Raw genomic sequence first — 23,294 nt, 5'->3', positions numbered from 1 at the left:
GAACAAAGACACGAGTTGTATGCTTGATATTTGATATGCAATATGTTTGCCAAACCTGCGAACATTAACGTCAGTAAAATGTTTAAAAAACTTAAAAACTTACATTTAGAAATCTGTCCAACTTTGACTCACAGGTTTTGGGTAGGAAAAGATACAGATCGTATATCTGTGTTGCGCATCACGATGTCATCAGCGATGCTGTTGTCCTTCAAGTGACTCCATCTGAGAAACCTCGTTCGACCAGAAAATATGGGTGGTAAATAGCTCAGTTAACTTGCACACTCTTCTGTGGTTGTAACGTGACAAATAATTTCCAGAATTGGTGGACAAAAACGACACGAAGCCAAGTGATAATCATTTCAACAATTACCTCTCGAAAAAAACTAATGATACAACTGATGTGTGTACCAGTTGATCAACTCACAGATCTACAGTTCTACTGATACACTGAAAACTGACGTGTGTACCATCTGGTCTACTCACAGATCTACAGTTCTACTGATACACTGAAAACTGACGTGTGTACCAGCTGGTCAACTCACAGATTTACAGTTCTACTGATACACTGAATAATTTAATCGTTTCAGTCCAATGCATATCTTTCATCAGTCGTCTTTCCATCAGCCTTTCATTTATAAAGTCCCTAGACACTGCGTTTGGTTACCAGTAATGGAGAATTATCGTCTTTGAATGACTACTGGTCGTCTTAGAGTGGTTTAAAAATTCACGAATATTGATTATTCCTAGAGTTATCCCTACAAATACCATCGTTTAGTAATTCTACTTGTTTTATAACTATCTTATTCACACACAATAAAACAAAACCAAACAAACACCAGAATCGGTATTTCAGCTTACCAAAAGAAATGATTTGTTCCGTTTTTGTATTATTTTGTTTTAAGTATGAATGGTAGATTTTAACCAGTAATGATCCTATAAGTAAGACAAGGTGAGCAATGGATTGTCTGATCCCACAGACTTAGTTAGTCATAGGTTTAGAAATAGCACATTAGTCAATACATGAGCTATGTTTTGATTAAATTCATGTTGCAGCTGCCATCTTGAATATTTTAATTCCCTCGAGGGTGCCGAGATGGCACCACTCACATCCTCACAGATATAAAAAACCACCAAAACAACAACAATAACTTTACTTAAACTATACTTTTAGGTTTGGGATGGAATCGCGTCTTGGCAACCCGACTATAACTTGTTAATCCGTGAGAAACCATACAAAGATACAGTGTAAATTTACAATATACACACACATATACGTACAACACAGGAGTATAGAATAATTATGTTTTTGAAAGTTTTCCTTCAATGAAAGTGAAATATACACAAAATTTTTGGAATGATTCTGAGCATAATGCCATTTATGGATGTAATAAACTTTCTACATTTTTATATAAAATAACGCCCTTCCCCACCCGGCACAGCGGTACGTCTGCGACTTTTCACGCTAGAAACCTGGTTTTGATACTTGTGGTCGGCAGAGCACAAACAGCCGATTGTGCTTAACTTCAAACAAACCTGTAAAGTAACCTTGACGTTCTGAAGCGTCCCCTGGTGGGTCAGCAGCAAGCTTTCGGTCTCCAAACGCTACACTTCTGTGTTTAAAATATATATGTAAAAACGGCTCGTTTGGGTTGAGAATTTTTTTTACGCAGAGGACCAAACGAGCTGTTTTTACAAATATATTTTTGTCTACAAGTGGATTTTCTCGACATCACTGACTTCTGTGTTCTTTCGGAACAGCTCAGATAGCTCATTGTTTGGCTTTGTGTTGAACAACTAAATAAACAAACAAACATCTTGAAGAAGAGGAATACCATATAGGGTTAAAACACAAGGAAACACTTTCAAACCAACATGTGTCAAATACAATAACTCTTACACCATATGCACACGAATTTGAGAATTCTGAGTTGTTTTTACTATCAGTAATAAAAGGCTTAGATTTATTCATTTTAGCTTTGTTTGTTTGTTTTTGAATTTCGCACAAAGCTACTCGAGGGCTATCTGTGCTAGCCGTCCCTAATTTAGCAGTGTAAGACTAGAGGGAAGGCAGCTGGTCATCACCACCCACCGCCAACTCTTGGGATACTCTTTTACCAACGAATAGTGGGATTGACCGTCAAATTATAACGCCCCCACGGCTGAAAGGGCGAGCATGTTTGGCGCGACGGGGATGCGAACGCGCGACCCTCAGATTACGAGGTCGCACGCCTTAACACGCTTGGCCATGCCGGGCCAACTATCAATGAAATTACGTTGACTTTGTAATATATGTGAAGTCCACGCAAGACACACAAACACCTTCATACAAGAAATGCATCTGTCTCTTTCGTTATTTTTTTTCTATACTTTTGTACTTACACATTTTGTTTGAATGTTTTTCGTAAATGTACATAATGAAGTTGTGCAGGTTATGTATGAATGCAATTTTTTCTGAGTTAAGCGCTATACATGTTATTCGTAGTTTGGTATCGTAAATACACATCGTGAATTGGTTTTTGCTAGATTAATTAATACACTGAAATAATTAAGACACAGTGTTATTGTACTATATATATAACCTAATATTATTCACTTATTTATATAAACGCATGATAACATATATATACACAGAGTCAGTGTTTGTTTGTTTGTTTCTTTTGAACTACACGCAAAGCTACACAAGGGCTATGAGGGGGCAGAAGGGCACTAGCCTTCTTTTATTGAGCAGTGTTAGACGAGAAGAAAGGCAGCTAGTCATCATCAGCCGCCGCAAACTCTTGGGCTACTCTTTCACCAACAAATATTAATCCTCATATTATAACGCCACCCACGACTGAAATGGCGAGCATGTTTGATGTAACGGGGATTCGAACTCGCAACCTGTAGAACGCCCTAATCACCTGACTATGCCGGTCCGTAGTGTCAGCGAGCTTTACATCACGGTTTTCAGTCAAGACGCTGAATTCATTACTAGCTTTTAAATACAATCTTTTTCTTAAAGTTAAATTTCTTTACCACAAAGAGAGTTGAGTGGTTTATTGTGAAACAATTTTGAATAAGCAAAATAGTAAGTCATAGCCGATATAAAGCAGTGGTGGAACAAGATGTATCAGAAGTATATTTTTTGACACATTTTGTGGTACGTAGTGTGACGCGACTGAAAGTCGATCACTTTTAAAAAGAGTATGTAATAGTCTTTTCCGACGAAAATATTCACACACTCAGATCATGGAAATGTGTTCACTTTCCGGAATTATAATTTCTGAGATTAAAATATCCCTTATTCTTATTGGCATTGGAAAACAAACAGATACGAACCAATTTGCGACTCCAAAGACATATACAAAAAGATCTGCAACAGGTCGTATCTCTATCGTGATATGGGCAGAGACACATATAAGACTCCATGAACACAGATGTCAGCGACAAAAGCCGTCCACGTATTCTAAGCAACAGTACGCAACATAATCAAGAAGGATCTAGTCTGTAACAGCGACACAAGTCACGCGTATACAAGGATTTTTCATGAAATATATCTTTAACAGTTCTATATCTCAAACAACTGGAGAATCAGTCGGGTATTCCCGACATTCTATAAGAAAACAAATCCATCAAGTCGCCAAACAGAGCGCCTATTGATTTGTGTGCAAATAAACTGTATAAAAAAGTGTTGCAAAACCGTCACCCTTTTATACTAGATAGGTTATGGAAAGGAAGCAGGAAGTAATAGTGTGCTTTGGACATGACAACCTTACGTTGATGTCTTTTGCAATGGAAACTACTTTGTAGAGCTATAGTAGAGATGTCAGTTAGAGCATGAACAGATATAGCGAAGTGAAATGTAACGACGTGGTGAGATTAAAAGATAGTTTTCATATAAAATATATCCTCAACTTACATATAAATATACTGCCGCACTTTATATTTGTTTATGGATTTTCCATTCCCTTCTTTCATTTATTAGGTTTTTGGGTAATTTTCTATTAAAAATAATTTTCAAAAACGTTAAAGTGACCTATAAATTCCGCTTGTCACATTTCAGTAATTTATTGTGAAATATGTGTCTCTAAAGAGCATATGCCAGAATTGTAAAACATTTGAGCGCATGGCCATTTGCGTACGTGTGTGAAAGTGTATATTGAAAGGAATTAATTAAGGTTTAAATTACTCTAGACAAAATCAAGGGTTTACAAAAAGGGTTTTCAACTGTTAAAGAAACAATTTGTAAAGCACATAGAAAACTTTAGTTCACGAAATAAATCTTTACTTTTTGGTTTAAGCATCTTATTACAGGAAAATCTGAACTGATAGTTGAAACTGTGAAACCGTATTGTTTGATGATACAAACTATTTATTTATAGATCAACTTTTAGTCGACTTTCTGTTTGTTTGTTTTTTTTAATTTTCGCGCAAAGCTACACGAGGGCTATCTGCACTAGCCGTCCCTAATTTAGCAGTGTAAGACTAGCGGGAAGGCAGCTAGTCATCACCACCCAACGCCAACTCTTGGGCTACTCTTTTCCCCACGAATACTGGGATTGATCGTAACATTATAATGCCCCCACGGCTGAAAATGGAGCATGTTTGGTGCGACGGGGATTTGAACCCGCGGCCGTTGGATTACAAGTTGAGTGCTTTAACCCACCTGGCCATGCCGGGCAAGTTGACTTTCTACTAGAAATTAATTACCTTTGAAGCAGAAGTAAGTTGGCTTAGCAGTTATTTATGTTCTAAATTAAATAAGTTTGTTTTCAAATTAGCAAGGAAATTAGTTGAATTTCCATTGGATATTATAATAATTAGTTCACTAGCAGTATTTTAATTGACTTGACAGTAAAATTAATTTGGTTTTCCAGATAATATAGATTAGTAGTTACCTTGGTAGTGAATATTAGGCATTTGGTAGTAGGAATGAGACAGCTTGTTTGTACAAATCTCCAAAGTAATCCTGGTAGCACAACAGACTTGATGCTAAACAAATAGAAAAAAAATTGAACCTAGTGTGTTCTTAAACTGGATCACCGAGTTGACATATAGTGACAATAAAACAATGTTTTCATTGTTGTATTGTTTCCACTGTACTTCGTTGATTTGCTACATAAATATTATGTATAAATGTGTGTTAATTCCTTTGTACATTTGTTTTAAACTTTGTAATTTTCCAATATATTTTTCAACTAATCTACTGTGAGCATATTTTCTGTTTAAGTTTCAAAGAATCTTTTACTTTATTCAATTGTTTGCGCACATCTGTGTCAAGTTCAGATACGATAAGCTGCTAAAAGGAACAGTGAGCACACCTGTGTTCGGGTCCAGACGTGGCAGACCCTTAGGGGTGCAGTAATATCAAGATGACAGTGTCACTCTCTTCCCACCATATTCAGCGGCGACTTTGCCCTTCCATCACGCTCCGTCACTCCAGATATGTCACAGTGGCTCAACTAGATAAGCCTAGTTCATATAGACTATGGAAGAGATGGGAGTCTTTGGGTGGGCTTCAAACCGTGTCTTGAGATGCTCCACGTCAGTCAATAAGTGACATCTCCCAGACCGCCTGGACGGAAGCCTGTACAGGTGGCCACAATAGGGCAATTTGATTATTTTACCTCTGAATTGCCTGAAGCACTGTCACAAGTGGAACTATAGACGTACAAAATCTGGTTTCTAACAACATTTTTTTTCAAAAATTAGTCCCATATTATCTGGTGTCTAGCAATGACGGATAGGAGAGCCATCAGAGAGATAGTGGATAAGACATCGTTTCTTGACAAGAGGTTAGTCGCTAGCTATACAGACCGCTCGGTATGTGGTGGTCGTAACTGTAGTGAATACATGTTTATAGTATTTCCACACCGCTGGTTTGACAAAACAAGTTTTCAATTTCATCGCAATTTTAAACTTCGTCAAAAGAAGAGTCAGTCCTGACAAACATGCGGTTTCACTGTAAAATTAACATCCACGGTAAAATTAGGTCGTCAAATTACGAAAATTGCAATATTTATAGCAAATGAGCAAATCATTTTGATTATAATTAATAAAGTCTGACCCAAACTTATTTTTGTTTCTTTGTTCTTTTCGTGATGGCTGATGAAGACGAGTAATGCCACGTTTTCTGGAAACCCATTGAAATTGATAACGTATTACAGAAGAGAAAGACGCGAAAGGGTGCGTTTTTCAATATTGTACATTTTTATAGATGTTTTACAGGAAATTATTCAAAGGAGTTCAAATTCAAATTGATTCCCCGGTGGGATAGCGGTAAATCTTCGGATTTACACGCTAAAATCAGAGGTTCGATTCCCCTCGGTGGACACAGTTGATAGTCCAATGTGTGTATACACACACATTCAACTCACTCAGATTACACTTTCAACAGTGTAAAGAATGCACATGTTTATGTGAGGAGATATTAAGACTCTTTCTAAATCGACAAATCATAAACCGTTTTTCTTTAATTTGGTGTACCAGCAGGTCACATCTTCAATTATTTTCATTGTATTTGTTGTGCGATCTTTAGAACAATTGTAACAATGCTTAAAGCAGTTTATTTCTTTGAATCTGAAGATATATACTGCTAAAATTATAAAATTCGAGCATAATATTCAATAAGTCAAAAGCTAAATAAAAACTTCACCAACATTATGTATAAGTAATACTGATAGAATATCATGATGTTTTACCATTAAGGTTATATGGAGGGAACTTTCATAATGGTTTGATTTTTATCTCATAACTTTATTAACTTGTTTATTTTTTAAAATATCTGTTGTCATTAGATAAAATTCTGCATGTTTAGAATATTTTAGTGGAAGTATACAACTTTGTTTTCAGGTATAGATCCCAATTTTCTTTTCTTTATTTATTTTTGTTATACAGAGTAAGGTTTCGTTGGTTGTCGAGCATCAGTACAAGTAAGTTGTCAAAACAGTTCCACTTATTTAATTATTGCATTTGTTAGCTTGATTAATCAACTTGATTTTCTATTAACTGTCCTTTAGTCAGAGAGTATGTCGCAGGCACTTGTCCACGTTATTTAACTCTTCATTAATGACGGTCATTTATATAGAATCCAGTTTAGAAAAGTTCAACTGAGTCAGGTTACATTATGACTGTCTTTGGAATAACAGTTTTTTTGCTCTCCAGTTATCAAATTAAAAGAGTTCTGAATGCGATCTCACCACCAATACTACTTCTGTATTTCAGCCCATCTCCTTCAGAGAAATATATTTGTACACATGTCAATCAAACCGTTTAACCAAAAATGGTTAAACAAGTGGGTCGGAATATAACACTGAGAAGGCATATAAATTCAGATCTTGTCTTAGAGTAAATAAATTTTGTTCTCAAACCATAGGGAGCGTCGTGCGATTAGTGCTTGATATGTTGGACCTACTACCCTATCCTCTCTCTTCGTTGATTAACCTCCTCCAACAGAAAGTAAGAAGGCGGAGCACAATATGACGTAATTTAGACACACCTACTCCTGTGAATTATGACATCTGTCGCTTAGAGATACACGAATTGGAATAGCAATTTGTATCAGATATAAGAAACATCGGCCAGTATTTTAAAACTCTGTTATTATGATTCATTAACTAGTTCTTTTCCATTTCATGGATGTTCTTTGTAGGAACTAGAAACTCTTATGAACAGTTTTTAACTGGACTTGTGCAAAATACACGAATTTAAGTAATACTTTTATGTGGTGCCATCTACTGATTTATTAATAAACCATCGTCAGTGGAGGAAATACGTATATTTCCCACTTTTGATTTGGTTAAATTATGTTAGTGTATGTGTTCTGCATCAATAATCTTGTTTATTACTAAAAATAAAATATAAATCTCTACTATTTATTAGCATTATAGTGTGTTAAACATTTTCTACAGGTAGATTCAACACGAAATTACTTTGTTAGCTAAGTTAACTTAAAATTATTTTATTATTTTGGTGGTGGTTTTTTTTTTCGTTCTTGTTGTTTCCACATCATATCAAACTTTTATCACGACTTCGAACCCGTAATTATTCAGATAAGAGTGAACATTACCGCAATTACTCGCGAAAGATGTTTGTTGTTCGCATTGATAAAATTGTTAAAATATTGTGTGTATAATATATACATATACATATTGAACTAAAATGCATTAATATATTTAAAAGTACATATGGCCCTGCAGGGCCAGGTGGTTAAGGCACTCGACTCATAATCTAAGGGTTGCGGGTTCGAATCCCCGTCACACCAAACACGATCTCCCTTTCAGCCATGGGGGGCGTTATAAATTTCGATCAATCCCACTATTCGCCGTTAAAAGAGTAGCTCAAAAGTTGGTGGTGAGTGGTGATGACTAGCTATCTTCCCTCTAGCATTACACTGCTAAATTAGGGACGGCTAACGCAGAAGTCCCTCGTGTAGCTTTGCGCGAAATTCAAAAACAAACAAGTACATATTTTCTTTTTCTCCGTATTAATGAATCCAAATTTACACTTACAGTAACTTTACACTTTGCTTTATTTCCTATAAAAAACAGTTTCGTATAAAATGGAAAATGGAATATATGTTGTATATACTCTCAATATTTATTTGGCACGATCTGTTTCAGGCCAAATCGAGAAAGAAAGTTTTGAGGTAGCTAAACCCCCTTTTCCCCCAGACTTTAGCCCTTAGTAATGATGCTGTAAATCTAGATTAATGTGTACTATTACGAGAGATTATGCGCTGGTCATTATTTAGTCATTAAGAGAATAAGATATATGATGTATGTGTCGCGGCATTGTATGTGCAAGACTTTCTCCAATATGTCTAACACATTAACGTATTAGGATATGTTTAGTGGATACTCTAACGATGTATAATAGATGTTTCAATTTGTCTTTAAATAAACTGAAATTATATATACACACACAAGGTGATCCAGAAATAATAGGTCTCTGGAACATCTGTAGAACTAGTTCCCTGACAACATTCTCTGTGTTGAAAATACACTGTTAATACATACGTATTTGGCAATAGAATAGATCATACCAATGAGATTTATTTCATCTTGTAAAATAATTATGCTACCGTTTCTGTACGGTTTGTTTGTTTGAAGTTAAGTAGCTGTTTGGGCTGCTCTGACTACCATGAGTACCGAAACCTGGTTTATAGTGTTGTAAGTCCGCCTGGGGGCGTTTGTGTACGGAACAAACAACAACAACGAAACAGTTATATGTGAGAGTATAATTATTTTTTCTCTACCCTGTACATGAATGCAACAGTCCAGTATAGTAAAGCGAACCGTATTACCCATGACCTTTTATTACTTGTAAAAGTTCACAGACTTATTTATTGTACGCTAACTAGTACACTGTGTAATCTACCATGAACGATGTGTGTAGCTAAGTTCACTGAAATATTTATTATACACTAATTTTCCTCGTTTTCATGCCTTTGTCCAGTCAGATTGAAGCCATCATAATCTGTCATTCTGATGATAAGTGAGACGTTTCAAAATATGTAATAAGAAACTTAGTGATGATAAAAAGAACAGGATGATAGAAGACATGACCAGCAAATGATACGTTTCTTTCGTTAACCCAAATCAAACAGTCAGGGTCATGGCCAAATTTGGTTGTTTTGTGAACGTTTTGAAATTACCAGATTGTCCTGGTTATCACTGACAAAATCTTAAAAAGTCACAAAGCTAGATTATTTAATGATATAATTCAACTGTGAATAAGAGAAAAGGAGGACCACATTCAACAAGTTTTCTTCGTTCTCATGTGGTGTTAAAGCAGTATTTGGTTTAGAGTTGGATACCTCGTGACACATTTCAGTTTCGTATCTTTATTATGTTGGATGCCTTATGCCACAAATGTGGCTCGTTGTTTTTTATCTTATCATAGCGTTCTCAATACTGCCATTGCAATGTTTTGGAAAGGAGTAAATGCCACAAATGCCCTTGAAATGTAAATATTTTTGAAGTGGAAAGAGATAAGATCTCAGTAATACTGTATAGGACTTTGAACACACTTTCAGTCCAAAAACGTAACGTAAAAACTATAAATTAAAGAGACGCTTAACGTGAGAAGAATCCATAAAATTCCTGATATATTTAAGTAAAGAAAGTTCTAAAATATTAATTGATTGGTAATGAGTGTTGCTTAGTACGCACAGTGTTTAATAGTTTCGTTAGATTAAACTGATTTAGAAAAAGTTGCTTCCAAATTCATAGCATTCTATGAATAAATCTTTTGGGATGTGAAGTAACATTATGAAACTAGCCATCTCATATCAGTGTTTAACGGAATAAAAAAGGCCGTTAACAAGGCCTCTGGTGTTATACATACTGCAGTAATGTGTTGTTCAATATTAAAGTTTTTCATGGTTTTCATAAGTTTGAACGATCTTCAACCCGGTTGAAAGATCTCACTTGAGTCTCATATGTAATCCACCATTAACATGATGTGTAGCTAAGTTTATTGTCTTTTTATTATACGTTTATTTGTACTAAGAGTAATCCACCATGAACATTATGTAAGCTTGACCTGTTCATTATACACTGATTAGTATACTGTAAAAGCTACCTCGAACATTGTGGGTACGATGCAAGCATATTGTGAATACTTATCAGTGTTAACGTGAATAGTAGGAATGCTTTCGAAACTCGGAGTGAAGCCTGAAACAACAAATAACATATATCGATTTCACTGATGCAAAGCACGTTAGTAAATGTCTTCTCTTTCACGAACTGAAAGGTTTTCAGTATTAAAAAAAAAGAAGAGAGAAAACATTAGGCAACTTTCCATAGCTTAGGCTTATCTGTCAAAATGTTTGTTTCGTTTGAAAGCTCGCTTGTTCTGTTCAAGTTCAGAGTAATGTAGTGAATGGCATCTCTTAGTAATGAACAATGAAAGCTTATAATGATTAATTAGTTCGCGATAATTTACTTAAACGATTTGTATTAAAAGTGTGTTTTCTACAACAAGATTATAACCTCAATATTAACAGAATGAAATAGTTGTTCGATTGACAGATGTGTATTTTATTTCTCTGAAATTGGGAATTTTTGACATTTAGTAATATTAAATATGTAGGCTTAAGTCGGATTGTAATTACGTTTTTATATATTGTTGGGATTTCTGATAAAAGATAACAAACGTGATGAAAATATCTTGTCACGATTAAAGAGGAATCCATGTTATAGACCCAGCAACTAGAAACCAAATTCTGTTGTTGCTTTAGTTTCACTAAAGTTAATCGAATACTTTAAAGTTTATGGTTTGCAGTTCTTAAGATTAAAATAATTGTTTTGAAACTAAAATTCTAAACAAGTGATTTTTTTGTACAATATCAAAAACTAGTGCATATGAGGCTGTAAATTGGCATAAGTAATCCTGAAGAGGAAGTTACATTGAAAGTAACCTATTCATCACACGCTAATCAGCCTGGCATGGACAGGTGGTTGAGGCGTCGCTCGTAATCCGAGGGTCGCGGGATCGAATCCCCGTCACACCAAACATGCTCGCCCTTTCAGCCGTGGGGGCGTTATAATATGATGGTAAATACCACTTTTCGTTGGAAAAAGAGTAGCCCAAGAGTTGGCGGTGGGTGGTGATGACTAGTTGCCTTACCTCTAGTCTTACAATGCTAAATCAGGGACCTCTGGCGTAGATAGCCCTGGTATAGCTTTGCGCGAAATTAAAAAAAAACACACACTAATCAGACGATTATGTTTGTTTTCCAAATATTATTAGTCTTTTGCCACAGGAATTAGCTTTGCCACAAGCTACCCCTCATTATAATTTAATCGATAGTCTGTGTTAATTCGCTTTATCGAACTTTAGTTTTATATTAATAACCTGCTTCACAATATCTATAGACACAGCTGATATCAGGACCTTCAATCTTTCTCTCTCTGAAGTGCACCTAAGTTGACTTTCACAATAGTCTGGCATCGTACACCAGGGAAAGCAGTTCCATTTCAAGTGAATAAACAGTTTTGTAGATTTCACTTGCTATTGGAACATAATACTTAGAATCAACAACAACAAAAATGCAACCTTGAACCCAGAATATATCCCATGCTCTTCTCCAAGTTGCCAGGAAACTTAAAACAGAAAATACTGTCAATTTTTTATGGAAGAAGGAAGTCTTCCAACCTCACTTTTCAATACAGCCTTTCAAAGGACCATCTTCACATTCGACATAGTCGAAATTATTAATCAGGTACGAATGCGCATAATTAATTTAGTCGCTGCGTTATGATAACCGAGGTGGTAAAATTGATCAGATACGTAATTCATACACTTATGTTCAGATACGTAATTCATACACTTATGCTTAGATACGTAATTTATACACTTACATTCAGATACGTAATTCATACACTTACGTTTAGATACGTAATTCATACACTTACGTTCAGATACGTAATTCATACACTTACGCATAGCTTTCAAAGTGAGTCGAAACGAGGCAAAATATTATATACGTAGAAAATGCAGAAAACTATATTCAGATATTTAACTGCTAGTGTTGAGGTGTACGAATGAGGAAGATTCATCTACAGAATCTGGATGTGGTAGAATTGAACAAAAGTAACATGGCAATTAATGAAATCAAGTAAAAATTAAGAAATACGGTTGCACCTGGTTCTATAAGTTAAGTGATACGGTAGTATTTATAGCTATTAAGTCTAAATAACATTTGACAGAGTTTCCACAGTTTCACATGTGTAGTTCAAATATAACCAAGATGAATCCGCACTTGGAGCTGTTAAGGTTAGCAGGAATATTAATGATATGTTAATTAGAAAAACAAAACGTTTCTAAGGAATCTCTCCAATAAATTTAAAGAAGCATATGTTGTCAGGCTGAAAACCTACTATAATATTTTGTTTGTGCACATTTGTGTATTTAGGTACATTATATACATATATAATTCAACTTACAAAGGGAATTGTGATTCTTTGGGGATTATTAAGCCATTTTCTTTACACGAACATAGAATAAATATTTGTCTAATATTTACATTGAATATAATTGTCAAGAGAAATAAACCTGGTTCATTAAAAATATTTTAGTTTCTAATGTTTTACTCAAGATGAAAAACCAACACCAACAAAACAATAATTAAATTGGTTTCTGTTTTCTTCATGATGCTTTCTTAATACGAACCGAATGACATCAATTGTATACCAACATTGTCCCTTCTTGTGTAACCTTTGGACGATGACCTTTAATTTGATATTTGATTAAAAACAAAACAACTACGCGTATAGCAATTGTTGCATTACCTTGCACCCTCATCTGTCATTTAAAAACTACATCTAGGAGGTCCTACTACGATCATAATGTTGTAGGTATATCTATTTTCTATGTAGGTACATTATAAACATTATCTTTGTGTGAATATCTGAAGGAAGTACAGCGCTTATATCAAAATAATTTACAGATCTAAGTAAATTGTATGTATGTGTAATTGCTTTAGCCACAAGCTTAAACCTAAATGCTTATTTATAGACTTGATTAATAGCATCACGAGATGAAAATACTGAAGTCAAACATATTTATATTCATTGTAAAGCTTCGGGCTGATTAACCTGTTCTTTAGCTGTATCTGACTCGCTTGGGATCATGTATAGCAGAAGACGGTTATACCGTGTAATATACGAAGGAAGAGCTACAGCCAGAACAATAAGACAATAGTAGAAACATACTGTGTACTGTACGAAGAAAGATCTATAGCTAGAACAATAAGACAGTAGTAGAAACATACTGTGTACTGTACGAAGAAAGATCTATAGCTAGAACAATAAGACAGCAGTAGAAACGTACTGTGTACTGTACGAAGGAAGAGCTACAGCCAGAACAATAAGACAATAGTAGAAACATACTGTGTACTGTACGAAGAAAGATCTATAGCTAGAACAATAAAACAGTAGTAGAAACATACTGTGTACTGTACGAAGGAAGATCTATAGCTAGAACAATAAAACAGTAGTAGAAACATACTGTGTACTGTACGAAGGAAGAGCTACAGCCAGAACAATAAGACAATAGTAGAAACATACTGTGTACTGTACGAAGAAAGATCTATAGCTAGAACAATAAGACAGCAGTAGAAACATACTGTGTACTGTACGAAGGAAGAGCTACAGCCAGAACAATAAGACAATAGTAGAAACATACTGTGTACTGTACGAAGGAAGATCTATAGCTAGAACAATAAAACAGCAGTAGAAACATACTGTGTACTGTACGAAGGAAGAGCTACAGCCAGAACAATAAAACAGTAGTAGAAACATACTGTGTACTGTACGAAGGAAGAGCTACAGCCAGAACAATAAAACAGTAGTAGAAACATACTGTGTACTGTACGAAGGAAGATCTATAGCTAGAACAATAAAACAGCAGTAGAAACATACTGTGTACTGTACGAAGGAAGAGCTACAGCCAGAACAATAAAACAGTAGTAGAAACATACTGTGTACTGTACGAAGGAAGATCTATAGCTAGAACAATAAAACAGTAGTAGAAACATACTGTGTACTGTACGAAGGAAGATCTATAGCTAGAACAATAAAACAGCAGTAGAAACATACTGTGTACTGTACGAAGGAAGAGCTACAGCCAGAACAATAAAACAGTAGTAGAAACATACTGTGTACTGTACGAAGGAAGAGCTACAGCCAGAATAATAAGACAGCAGTAGAAACATACTGTGTACTGTACGAAGGAAGATCTATAGCTAGAACAATAAGACAGTAGTAGAAACCTATTGCGTACTGTACGAAGGAAGAGCTACAGTCAGAACAGTAAGACAGCAGTAAAAAACCAATTGCGTACTGTACGAAGAAGATCTATACCCAGAAAAGTAAGACAGCAATTCAAACCTATTAATATAATGACAGAAATATATATACACGGAAAGCTTCAAACCAATCTACAATGGTTTTAAGTAAAAGATTGATAACCATTTCAAAATCATGATACGCGCACTGAAATGATTGAAAATTATTTTGAAACGATGGTACATGCACTGAAATGATTGGAAATTATTTTGAAACGATGGTCCACGTACTAAAATGATTGGAAATTATTTCGAAACAATGGTAAACACACTAAAACGATTGGAAATTATTTTGAAACGATGGTACACGCAATGAAACCATTTGAAAGGATGCGAAAATCAAGGATCATGATTTAACTTATTTACAGCTGTTTATCGCATAGAACCTGCTGTTTGGTTGAACTTTATTCTAATAAGATAAAATAAAGTTAAAAATTTATAGAATGAAATCTTTACATAATTTGCTTAAATTTGTTGTATTCGTAACATGAGTAGAATTTGTTTGACACAAAATAAACTATAAAATAATGTATTTTCAAGTACTTAACATTTTTCGCTCAACACAATGTTTTTAGTTTTTTAAACTCATTGTGTACGTTTTGCGTAAGTTAATCACAATACGAAGATATTAGCTATTCTGGTTAACATATCCTTTCTTGACCCAACGGCTTCTTCTGACTTACGGGCAAACTGCAGAAAAATTGTACTTTAATGGACGGTAACGACATTGATTTCTGGGGAGACATTTCTTGGCATCTCGCCCCTCCTAGCTTGATTCTTCAGCTGACAAGGAACGTGAACGAAAGAAACATCTCCAGATAAAAGCTTTTTCCTGGATAAATGTTGGAGTAAAGTGGTCACCATTTTTTTCTTCTTCTTAGCACCCCTTCCAATGCCTTACAGAGATGCTTTGGAAAATGGGAGAATAGATAAAGGAACAACGAACAAAATATATGTGTCAGAAACCCGCGCTGATGCGCTGTTTTCAAGTTTACGAACGTAATAATTGAAATTTTTAGCAAGAACGTGCAATGGAAAAATAAACAGAATAATTTTTGTGATACAGAGTGACATATACTTTGGAGAGGGAACTGATTGCCTAATTCTGTCATGACGTATTACACTTTGGAGAGGGAACTGATTGCCTAATTCTGTCATTTCAGTTGTGTCAACTTGTAATTCACACCTGTCTTTTTTTGTAATAGACGCACACTCAAGCACTTCACATGAATTTACACAAAGTTAAGGCTCGGCATGGCGAGGTGGGTTAAGGCGTTCGACTCGTAATCCGAGGGTCGCGGGTTTGAATCCCGGTCGCACCAAACATGCTCGCCCTTTCAGTCGTGGGGGCGTTATAATGTGATGTTCAATCCCACTATTCGTTGGTAAAAGAGTAGCTCAAGAGTTGCTGGTGAGTGGTGATGACTAACTGCCTTCCCTCTAGTCTTACACTGCTAAATTAGGGACAGCTAGCGCAGATAGCTCTCGTGTAGCTTTGCGCGAAAAAAAAAAAAAAAAAAAAACACCACAAAGTTAAACATTAGATTGAGTAACAAATAACATAGCTTTATTTTATATACAAGTGACAGAGTCTGGCTTCTGTATAATGTAACGACGTTTGTTTACGGATCTTACGTTTGGCGAAATGATAAATTTATTTATCATTGATGTCGTATATGACAATTTTCCTTAATGTATATATATGTGTGTGCGCGAGACTATCACGTGTTATAACTGCAACTTGTTTTTACAGACTATCTTTTTGAAATATTCTTCAAATGGGACATCAGTAAATAAAGTAGTAACGAATGAAATAACCCTACCAAAAGCTTTTTATTATTACTGCGAATGTAAAAGGAAACGAAAAAAAAACTTACAAAAGAAACATTTTTTCACTTTTTAACAGAGGGCGACAGTGGAACGGAGAGCTCCAGTCGAAGTGACCCTGGGGGAAGCAGTGATGAAGACAACGCAGCTCGACTCCGGTTAAAAAGAAAACTGCAGAGAAATCGAACATCTTTCACACCAGAGCAGATTGAAGCTTTAGAAAAAGGTGAGAAATTAGAAGACAATAAGTGAGAAAATTATTCATACTATGACAGAGTACAGTATTAAACCTAATATTATATATATATATATACAACTCTGACCACCTCTCCCGCACACACACAAAACAATAACAAACTATATTCGGAATTAGCTGCATCTGTTTGTAATAGCAATAGATTAATATTTATTATTTCCCTTTATCACTAATGCCATTTTACGAAACATTTCACATTGCTACCTTGCTTTTACGTCTAAGTTTACAAATCCAAATCGCTTCACCTTGTTATAGTTTGTAAACTTTCTAAATTATAACTTAAAGCCTTTTCAATTTGATCCTATTTTTTATGAATCTTGATGTGTTACTTCAAACTGCTTAATTCTGGACACTTCTCTCTATGGTGTGTGTGTCAGTATACGTCTACCTTGTCACTATTATCATATGGCGTGTTGTACTTCCATTCTGGTAATTCGTTTGCCTCATATTGCAAAAGCTGTACCTAAATATCATTGTAATGACGTTCGCTATCTGATGTATCTAACATATTGAAGACTACGCAATCGACTTGCTAAAATATTGGGCATTTTTATCTATAATTGCGTACGTATTAATTATCAGAGACGGTGCTTTCAGACATCACCTTGTAAGGATATAATTACCAATATTTTGTTTTGCAGAATTCGAAAGAACTCATTATCCGGATGTATTTGCTCGTGAACGGTTAGCGGCAAAGATAGATTTACCAGAAGCTAGGATACAGGTAAAAGATGTTTTAGTAAATAATATTTAAAAATATATGGGCAGTAATAAACATGAGCTACCTTCAGTAACAACAACGCATTGGTGAGTATGGTTTATTTACGATGATAATAGAAGTAGTGGTGTGGATGGTTTATTTGCAGTGATGACGAAAGTATCGGTGTGAATGTTTTATTTACAATGACGACAAAAGTATCGGTGTGAATGTTTTATTTACAATGACGACAAAAGTATCGATGTGAATGTGTTATTTACAATGACGACAAAAGTATCGGTGTGAATGTTTTATTTACAATGACGACAAAAGTATCGGTGTGAATGTTTTATTTACAGTGACGACAAAAGTATCGGTGTGAATGTTTTATTTACAGTGACGACAAAAGTATCGGTGTGAATGTTTTATTTACAATGACGACAAAAGTATCGGTGTGAATGTTTTATTTACAATGACGACAAAAGTATCGATGTGAATGGTTTATTTTCATTTATAACACAGGCAGTCGTATATAAAGTTTACCTTGGGTGATAACACAGGTGACATATCTTAGATTCACATGAGGCATACATCATCTGTCAGAGAGAGAAACAACAGCATAGATACGTGCTACACTTGAGCAGTTACAGAGCAACTTAGATTAGATTCTCGTTTCATACAGAGATATTCTTGGTTTGTTTAGTTATTGTTACATTTTATAAATGTAAGTAGTATGTCGGATACCACCAGAATACATATTACACTGGGAATCCGAGCGAAAGTAGCTTTCAAATCGTCATAGTTCGTCAAATTCCTTTATAAAACTGTTGAAAAAAACCTCAAAGAATAAGGCTTAGAATCTTGTAAGAATTTAATCTGAATGAAGATCAGACTTCTTCAACGTGCAGAGATAAAGAAAGAGCTATTCGTTTTTCATGTCCAAATAACTATAACTGTGGAAGTCTTTCCAGCTCTGTTGCTAAGATACCGCATAACATTCACAGGCTGTTTCTGTCCAGGTTTGGTTCTCCAATCGTAGAGCGAAGTGGCGACGAGAGGAAAAACTACGGAACCAGAGACGAGCTGCCGAGCAAGCCGCTGTAGCAGCCGTCAACACAACACCGGCTCGTCTACCTCTCAACGCCGGCTTTCCCAATGCCCTGTACCCGAGTATCGGACAGCCAATGGCTAGTATGACAGACACTTACAGGTAGATAAAAAATCCGGCTGTACTGAACTACCTCTGCACATAAAGCGTTTCATTTTCAATGACTGTTCGAGGTAGCAAAATTTTATGCTATTTGTAAGATGGGCTTTATTTTACCAAATGTTGCGAAATTCAGTTAATATTTGTAATCACGTAAAAAACACAACAGTTTGACCAGTAAAGAACCATGGTATACTAATAACTATTTGTTGTCACTAAATCAATAACGCCCTCTACTGGAACTCAGTGTATGTGCTGGTGAACTACTTTCAGTATGTTTAGTTTCCGTGTTATTTTCAGTCCTTCTGTTTCTTTGTTTTGATGAAACTGTTTTTTTATTTTCGTAGTTCCATTCCTCCGATGTCCACGTACTCTATGTCCAACAACATGGGTCCTAGTTCTTGTCTTCAACAGCAAGCGCCATCTTATTCCTGTATGCTACCCCCAGGGAGCGCTAGAAGCTACGATCCTCTGTCACTGGGAAGTTATAGCAGACCATCATGTCCTACCGCACAACCATATGTCATGCAACCTGTAAATGGCCAGTTTCATACAGTTAACAACGGTAGTGCCGGATCTACGGGTGATTAGTTGTTTTTATATCTCTTTTGTAAAGAGACTGTTTAAAAGTCTAATTTATTGAAATTTATGATTGTTTGTTTGTTTGTTTTAAATTTCGCGCAAAGCTATAGGAGGGCTATCTGCGCTAGCCATCTATAGCTTAGCAGTGTAAGACTAGAGGGAAGGCAGCTAGTCATCACCACCCACCGCCAATTCTTGGGCTACTCTTTTACCAACGAATAGTAGGACTGATCGTCACATTATAACGCCTTCACGGCTAAAGGGCAAGCATGTTTGGTGTGAGGAGTATTTGAACCCGCGGCCCTCAGATTACGAGTTGAGTGCCCTAACTACCTATCCATGCCGAGCATGAAATTTAAAACTAGTTACGTAAAATCGTATTATCAACTCTTAGAGTCAGTTGTGAAGTTGCTTGAATAACAAGGGACTCGTGATGTTTAAATGTATCACTCCTTATTTATCGATATTTCAAGGAGCGACACATGTCGTGATACTTTAAAAACCTTTACGTCAAACATGTTCTCAGTGACTCCTGGCTCAAATATCAGTGAATATCTGACAATAGATATTTATTTATTATTTTTGATTTCTCTCTACCTGTACAAGTGTGGGTAAAGTCACAAGGTTTATTTTATCCGATTACAGTTTAGAATATAATAACAATCGAAACCGTTTCTAAATGAGTTGTGCATGCAGAATAAACATGTTATCCAAAGCAGTGTGCATTACCAAAGATATACCGATACCAGTGCATAGTTTTCGTGATATAAAAATATAGCGTGTTTAGCTACTGAATTCGAACATTGGTCTAAAGTCGGTCTATATGATTTACTATCTATTTTTCTCTCAGTTTTCAATTACATTTTAATTTTCATAGCATATAATTTCCAAGTCATTTGTGAAAGGTGTGAAAAGTGGACATAAATCGAAATGTTTATGACAAAAAGTTATTGACCTATGAAAAGCGAATGAAAAAACTGGCAAGACTGAAATCCTTTCCTATGCTGTGATAATTTATGAAGATCAATAACCAAAAGAAGGGAAAGATTATTATATTTAAATAAAATCTTAACTGGTTTATTCTTGCAATAATAAATTGTTCAGACCTTCTACTGGAAGGAGAATATGGCGCCACTAAAAATTCCAGTCTGTCGTTAGCTGCGTTCCTTCATATATGAATACTTCAGGATGACGACATAGCTTCAGGTTGAGATGTTTTCCTCGAGAGGTTAAAAAATCTGGTTTCCCAGTCTATAAATACGACTTCCTAACCAAAGGGCAAGAAGCTTTACTCATGAGGTTCAGTGTTCTCATTCTCCAGTTGACAAATAAGGTGTGATATACCTTACCCATGAGGTTCAATGGTCTCATTCCATAGTCTACACATAAGGCACCATAATCAAAGGGTGAGAAGCTATCTTGAAGACAGTCAAGAGTTCTCGTTCCCCAAACAATAAATAAGATATCTGAACCAAAGGGTGAGCCATCCCTTGAGAGGGGCAGAATTCTTGTTTCTTAGTTTCCAAATCGCTCTATAGCATCAGCATATTTTAAAAGAACAATAACAGTTATATTCAAGTTTTACAGAAGAAAAGCCCTTCAACCAACTATTCACGGTATTCATTGTGAAAACTCATGTCGGTGTATAAAATGTTGTTACTAGTTAATTTTCGTTTCTCACTGATATATATTTTGCATTCCTCGAACTAATATTTTTAAAGTGTACACTATTAATATAATTCAATACTACTTTTTTTAAAGCGAATATTTATTTTTCCCATTTATTTCCAGTAAATTTTAATATTTTAAAACTGTATTTCTACATATGTTTTTTTGTTCTAATTTAGGTCTGATTTCGCCAGGGCTCTCTGTCCCAGTGCAAGTCCCAGCCCAGACTGGTGAACTAAACATGTCCTCTGCCTATTGGCCAAGAATACAGTGACGTTGGGAGCGTCAGAAGCACGTATAGATAGGAAAACGAAAACTAGCTTTTGACGCCCTTAACGTATTTAACCATAAGGAAAAGTCTTTATTAACTGTTGGTGAATATAGATATACAGTGTTATTAAAATCTGGTTGAAAACACAAAATAAACACCACGAGAAGGCTATTCTTATGAAGAGTTCTAAAGCTCGAGAATTTTTCCTTTTATATTACTGTTATCGACATCTGTAGTTCTAACACAAATTACTGTAATGTAATGTTACTGGAAAGCACTCGGTCATTCGGTCTGCAAAACTGATACACAGACCTCTGAAGTCATGTTTACTATCAAGAAGTATTACATAATAATAAATATCGTGCACATCAAATGTAGTTTAAACTTTATATATTGCAGAAGTCTTTAACCACTGAAGATGTGAATATCTGACACTTCCCCTCACTTTTATCTAGTCTTCCGGTTTATTAGTTATTACAATTGCATGTTTGTACTATAGCTTTTTTTGTGCTACAGTTTGTACAACTGAGTCATTTTAATGTGTATTTGTTATAAGGTGTGGAAGACTTGATTCGTGTAAATTTTGTCCATAAAAATGTCACTTTTGAAAATGGAGAAATATGCAACTTTTGCTTTCTACCCATACAAATCTCTGTCTTTTAATAGATATTGTACAACTAATATTAGAAATTACATGAAGAAACCTTAAAATATTTAAAATACGACGTTTCTTAGATTTGAAATACTTGAGTATAAACTGGCTTTTATATAATTTTCTGACGACGTTTTTACAAATACTTTACACATATGTCTCCAACACTTTTTAGCATTGGGGTTGTACCCTTGCTGTTTAAAAGCTAATAGAGACAAGTTCGAATAAGAAATAGATAATTTAAACTTATTGTTTCAATAATGTTGGGACTGCTCAACTGTTGCCATGTGAACTTTTTCTTATGTTATAAAGGTGATTAAATTAACTTTATTGAAATCATGTGTTCGTTGTTGTTGGTAAAGTTCCTTTACCTCTTCTATACTTGATATTATATACTGAATCTTACTTGTTCATTGCTTTCTATGTGTTTTTGAATTCATGTAATTAAACTCAAACATTCCTGTTCATAGACGCATAATGTCATTCAAATACCACTCGTCACAACTGAAGCAGTTAATATTCCATTTTCACTTTACAATGAATATTTTGTTTAGATGAAACCTTACGTTCTTCCTCAGTTGTCCTTATAGAAAGTTAACTTTGATTTTTCCTGATTTGAAAAAAAGAGAAAAAAGAAAAATCGTAAGAGGAATCATTGGTAACAAATTGATGAGCACTAAAGAGTATTTTTTTTCAGTTGAGGAGGGGTATTCCTTTTGTGTGTTTCTAACCCCTAGTATTCTCCTTCAGTTGAGTTGAAGTTCCCTATGTGTATTTATAACTCGTGGTGCTCTTTTGCAGTTGAGTGGGTGTTTCATTTGTGCATTTCTAACCCCTAGTACTTTCTTTCAGTTGAGCGGGTGTTCTCTTTGTGCGTTTCCAAACCGTAGTACTCTTTTTTAGTTGAATAGGTGTTCTCTTTGTGCGTTTCCAAACCGTAGTACTCTTTTTTAGTTGAGTAGGTGTTCTCTTTGTGCGTTTCCAAACCGTAGTACTCTTTTTTTAGTTGAGTAGGTGTTCTCTTTATGCGTTTCCAAACCGTAGTACTCTTTTTTTAGTTGAGTAGGTGTTCCCTTTGTGGGTTTCTAAACCGTAGTACTTTCTTTCAGTTGAATGGGTGTTCCATTTTTATATTTCTAACCCAAAGTACTCTCCTTCAATTGAGGGTTGTTCATTTTGCGCACTTCTTACCCACAGAAGATATGTATTATCGTAACACTTCTTTTAGTACCAGAAATATCCTTAATGTAGAACTTTAAGCAACTCAAAAGGCTGGTTAATACGACGATTTAGCACTTGTACAT

General features: G+C 35.2%; 1 protein-coding gene across 7 annotated transcripts in view; it reads left to right on the top strand.

Moving 5' to 3' along the window:
* Window positions 1-21,535, top strand: part of LOC143238086 (paired box protein Pax-6-like) — a 125,571-nt gene extending 104,036 nt beyond the window's left edge. For 6 of the 7 annotated variants that reach the window (XM_076478026.1, XM_076478025.1, XM_076478030.1 and 3 more), the window contains 5 exons: window positions 16,737-16,883; window positions 17,555-17,637; window positions 18,615-18,820; window positions 19,165-19,400; window positions 21,247-21,535. In XM_076478026.1, coding sequence (XP_076334141.1) covers window positions 16,737-16,883; window positions 17,555-17,637; window positions 18,615-18,820; window positions 19,165-19,400; window positions 21,247-21,341 — 767 coding nt within the window. In that variant the 3' untranslated portion in view covers window positions 21,342-21,535. The remainder of the gene's footprint in view (window positions 1-16,736; window positions 16,884-17,554; window positions 17,638-18,614; window positions 18,821-19,164; window positions 19,401-21,246) is intronic. The other variant, XM_076478028.1, reaches the window with a different exon arrangement.
* The last annotated feature ends 1,759 nt before the right edge of the window (window positions 21,536-23,294 follow it).

The sequence above is a fragment of the Tachypleus tridentatus genome, chromosome 13, assembly GCF_004210375.1.
Source record: "Tachypleus tridentatus isolate NWPU-2018 chromosome 13, ASM421037v1, whole genome shotgun sequence".
In the NCBI taxonomy this organism is placed as follows: Eukaryota; Metazoa; Arthropoda; class Merostomata; order Xiphosura; family Limulidae; genus Tachypleus; species Tachypleus tridentatus.
Note: the sequence above shows the minus strand (reverse complement) of the source record. Positions and strands in the feature narration are given on the sequence as shown.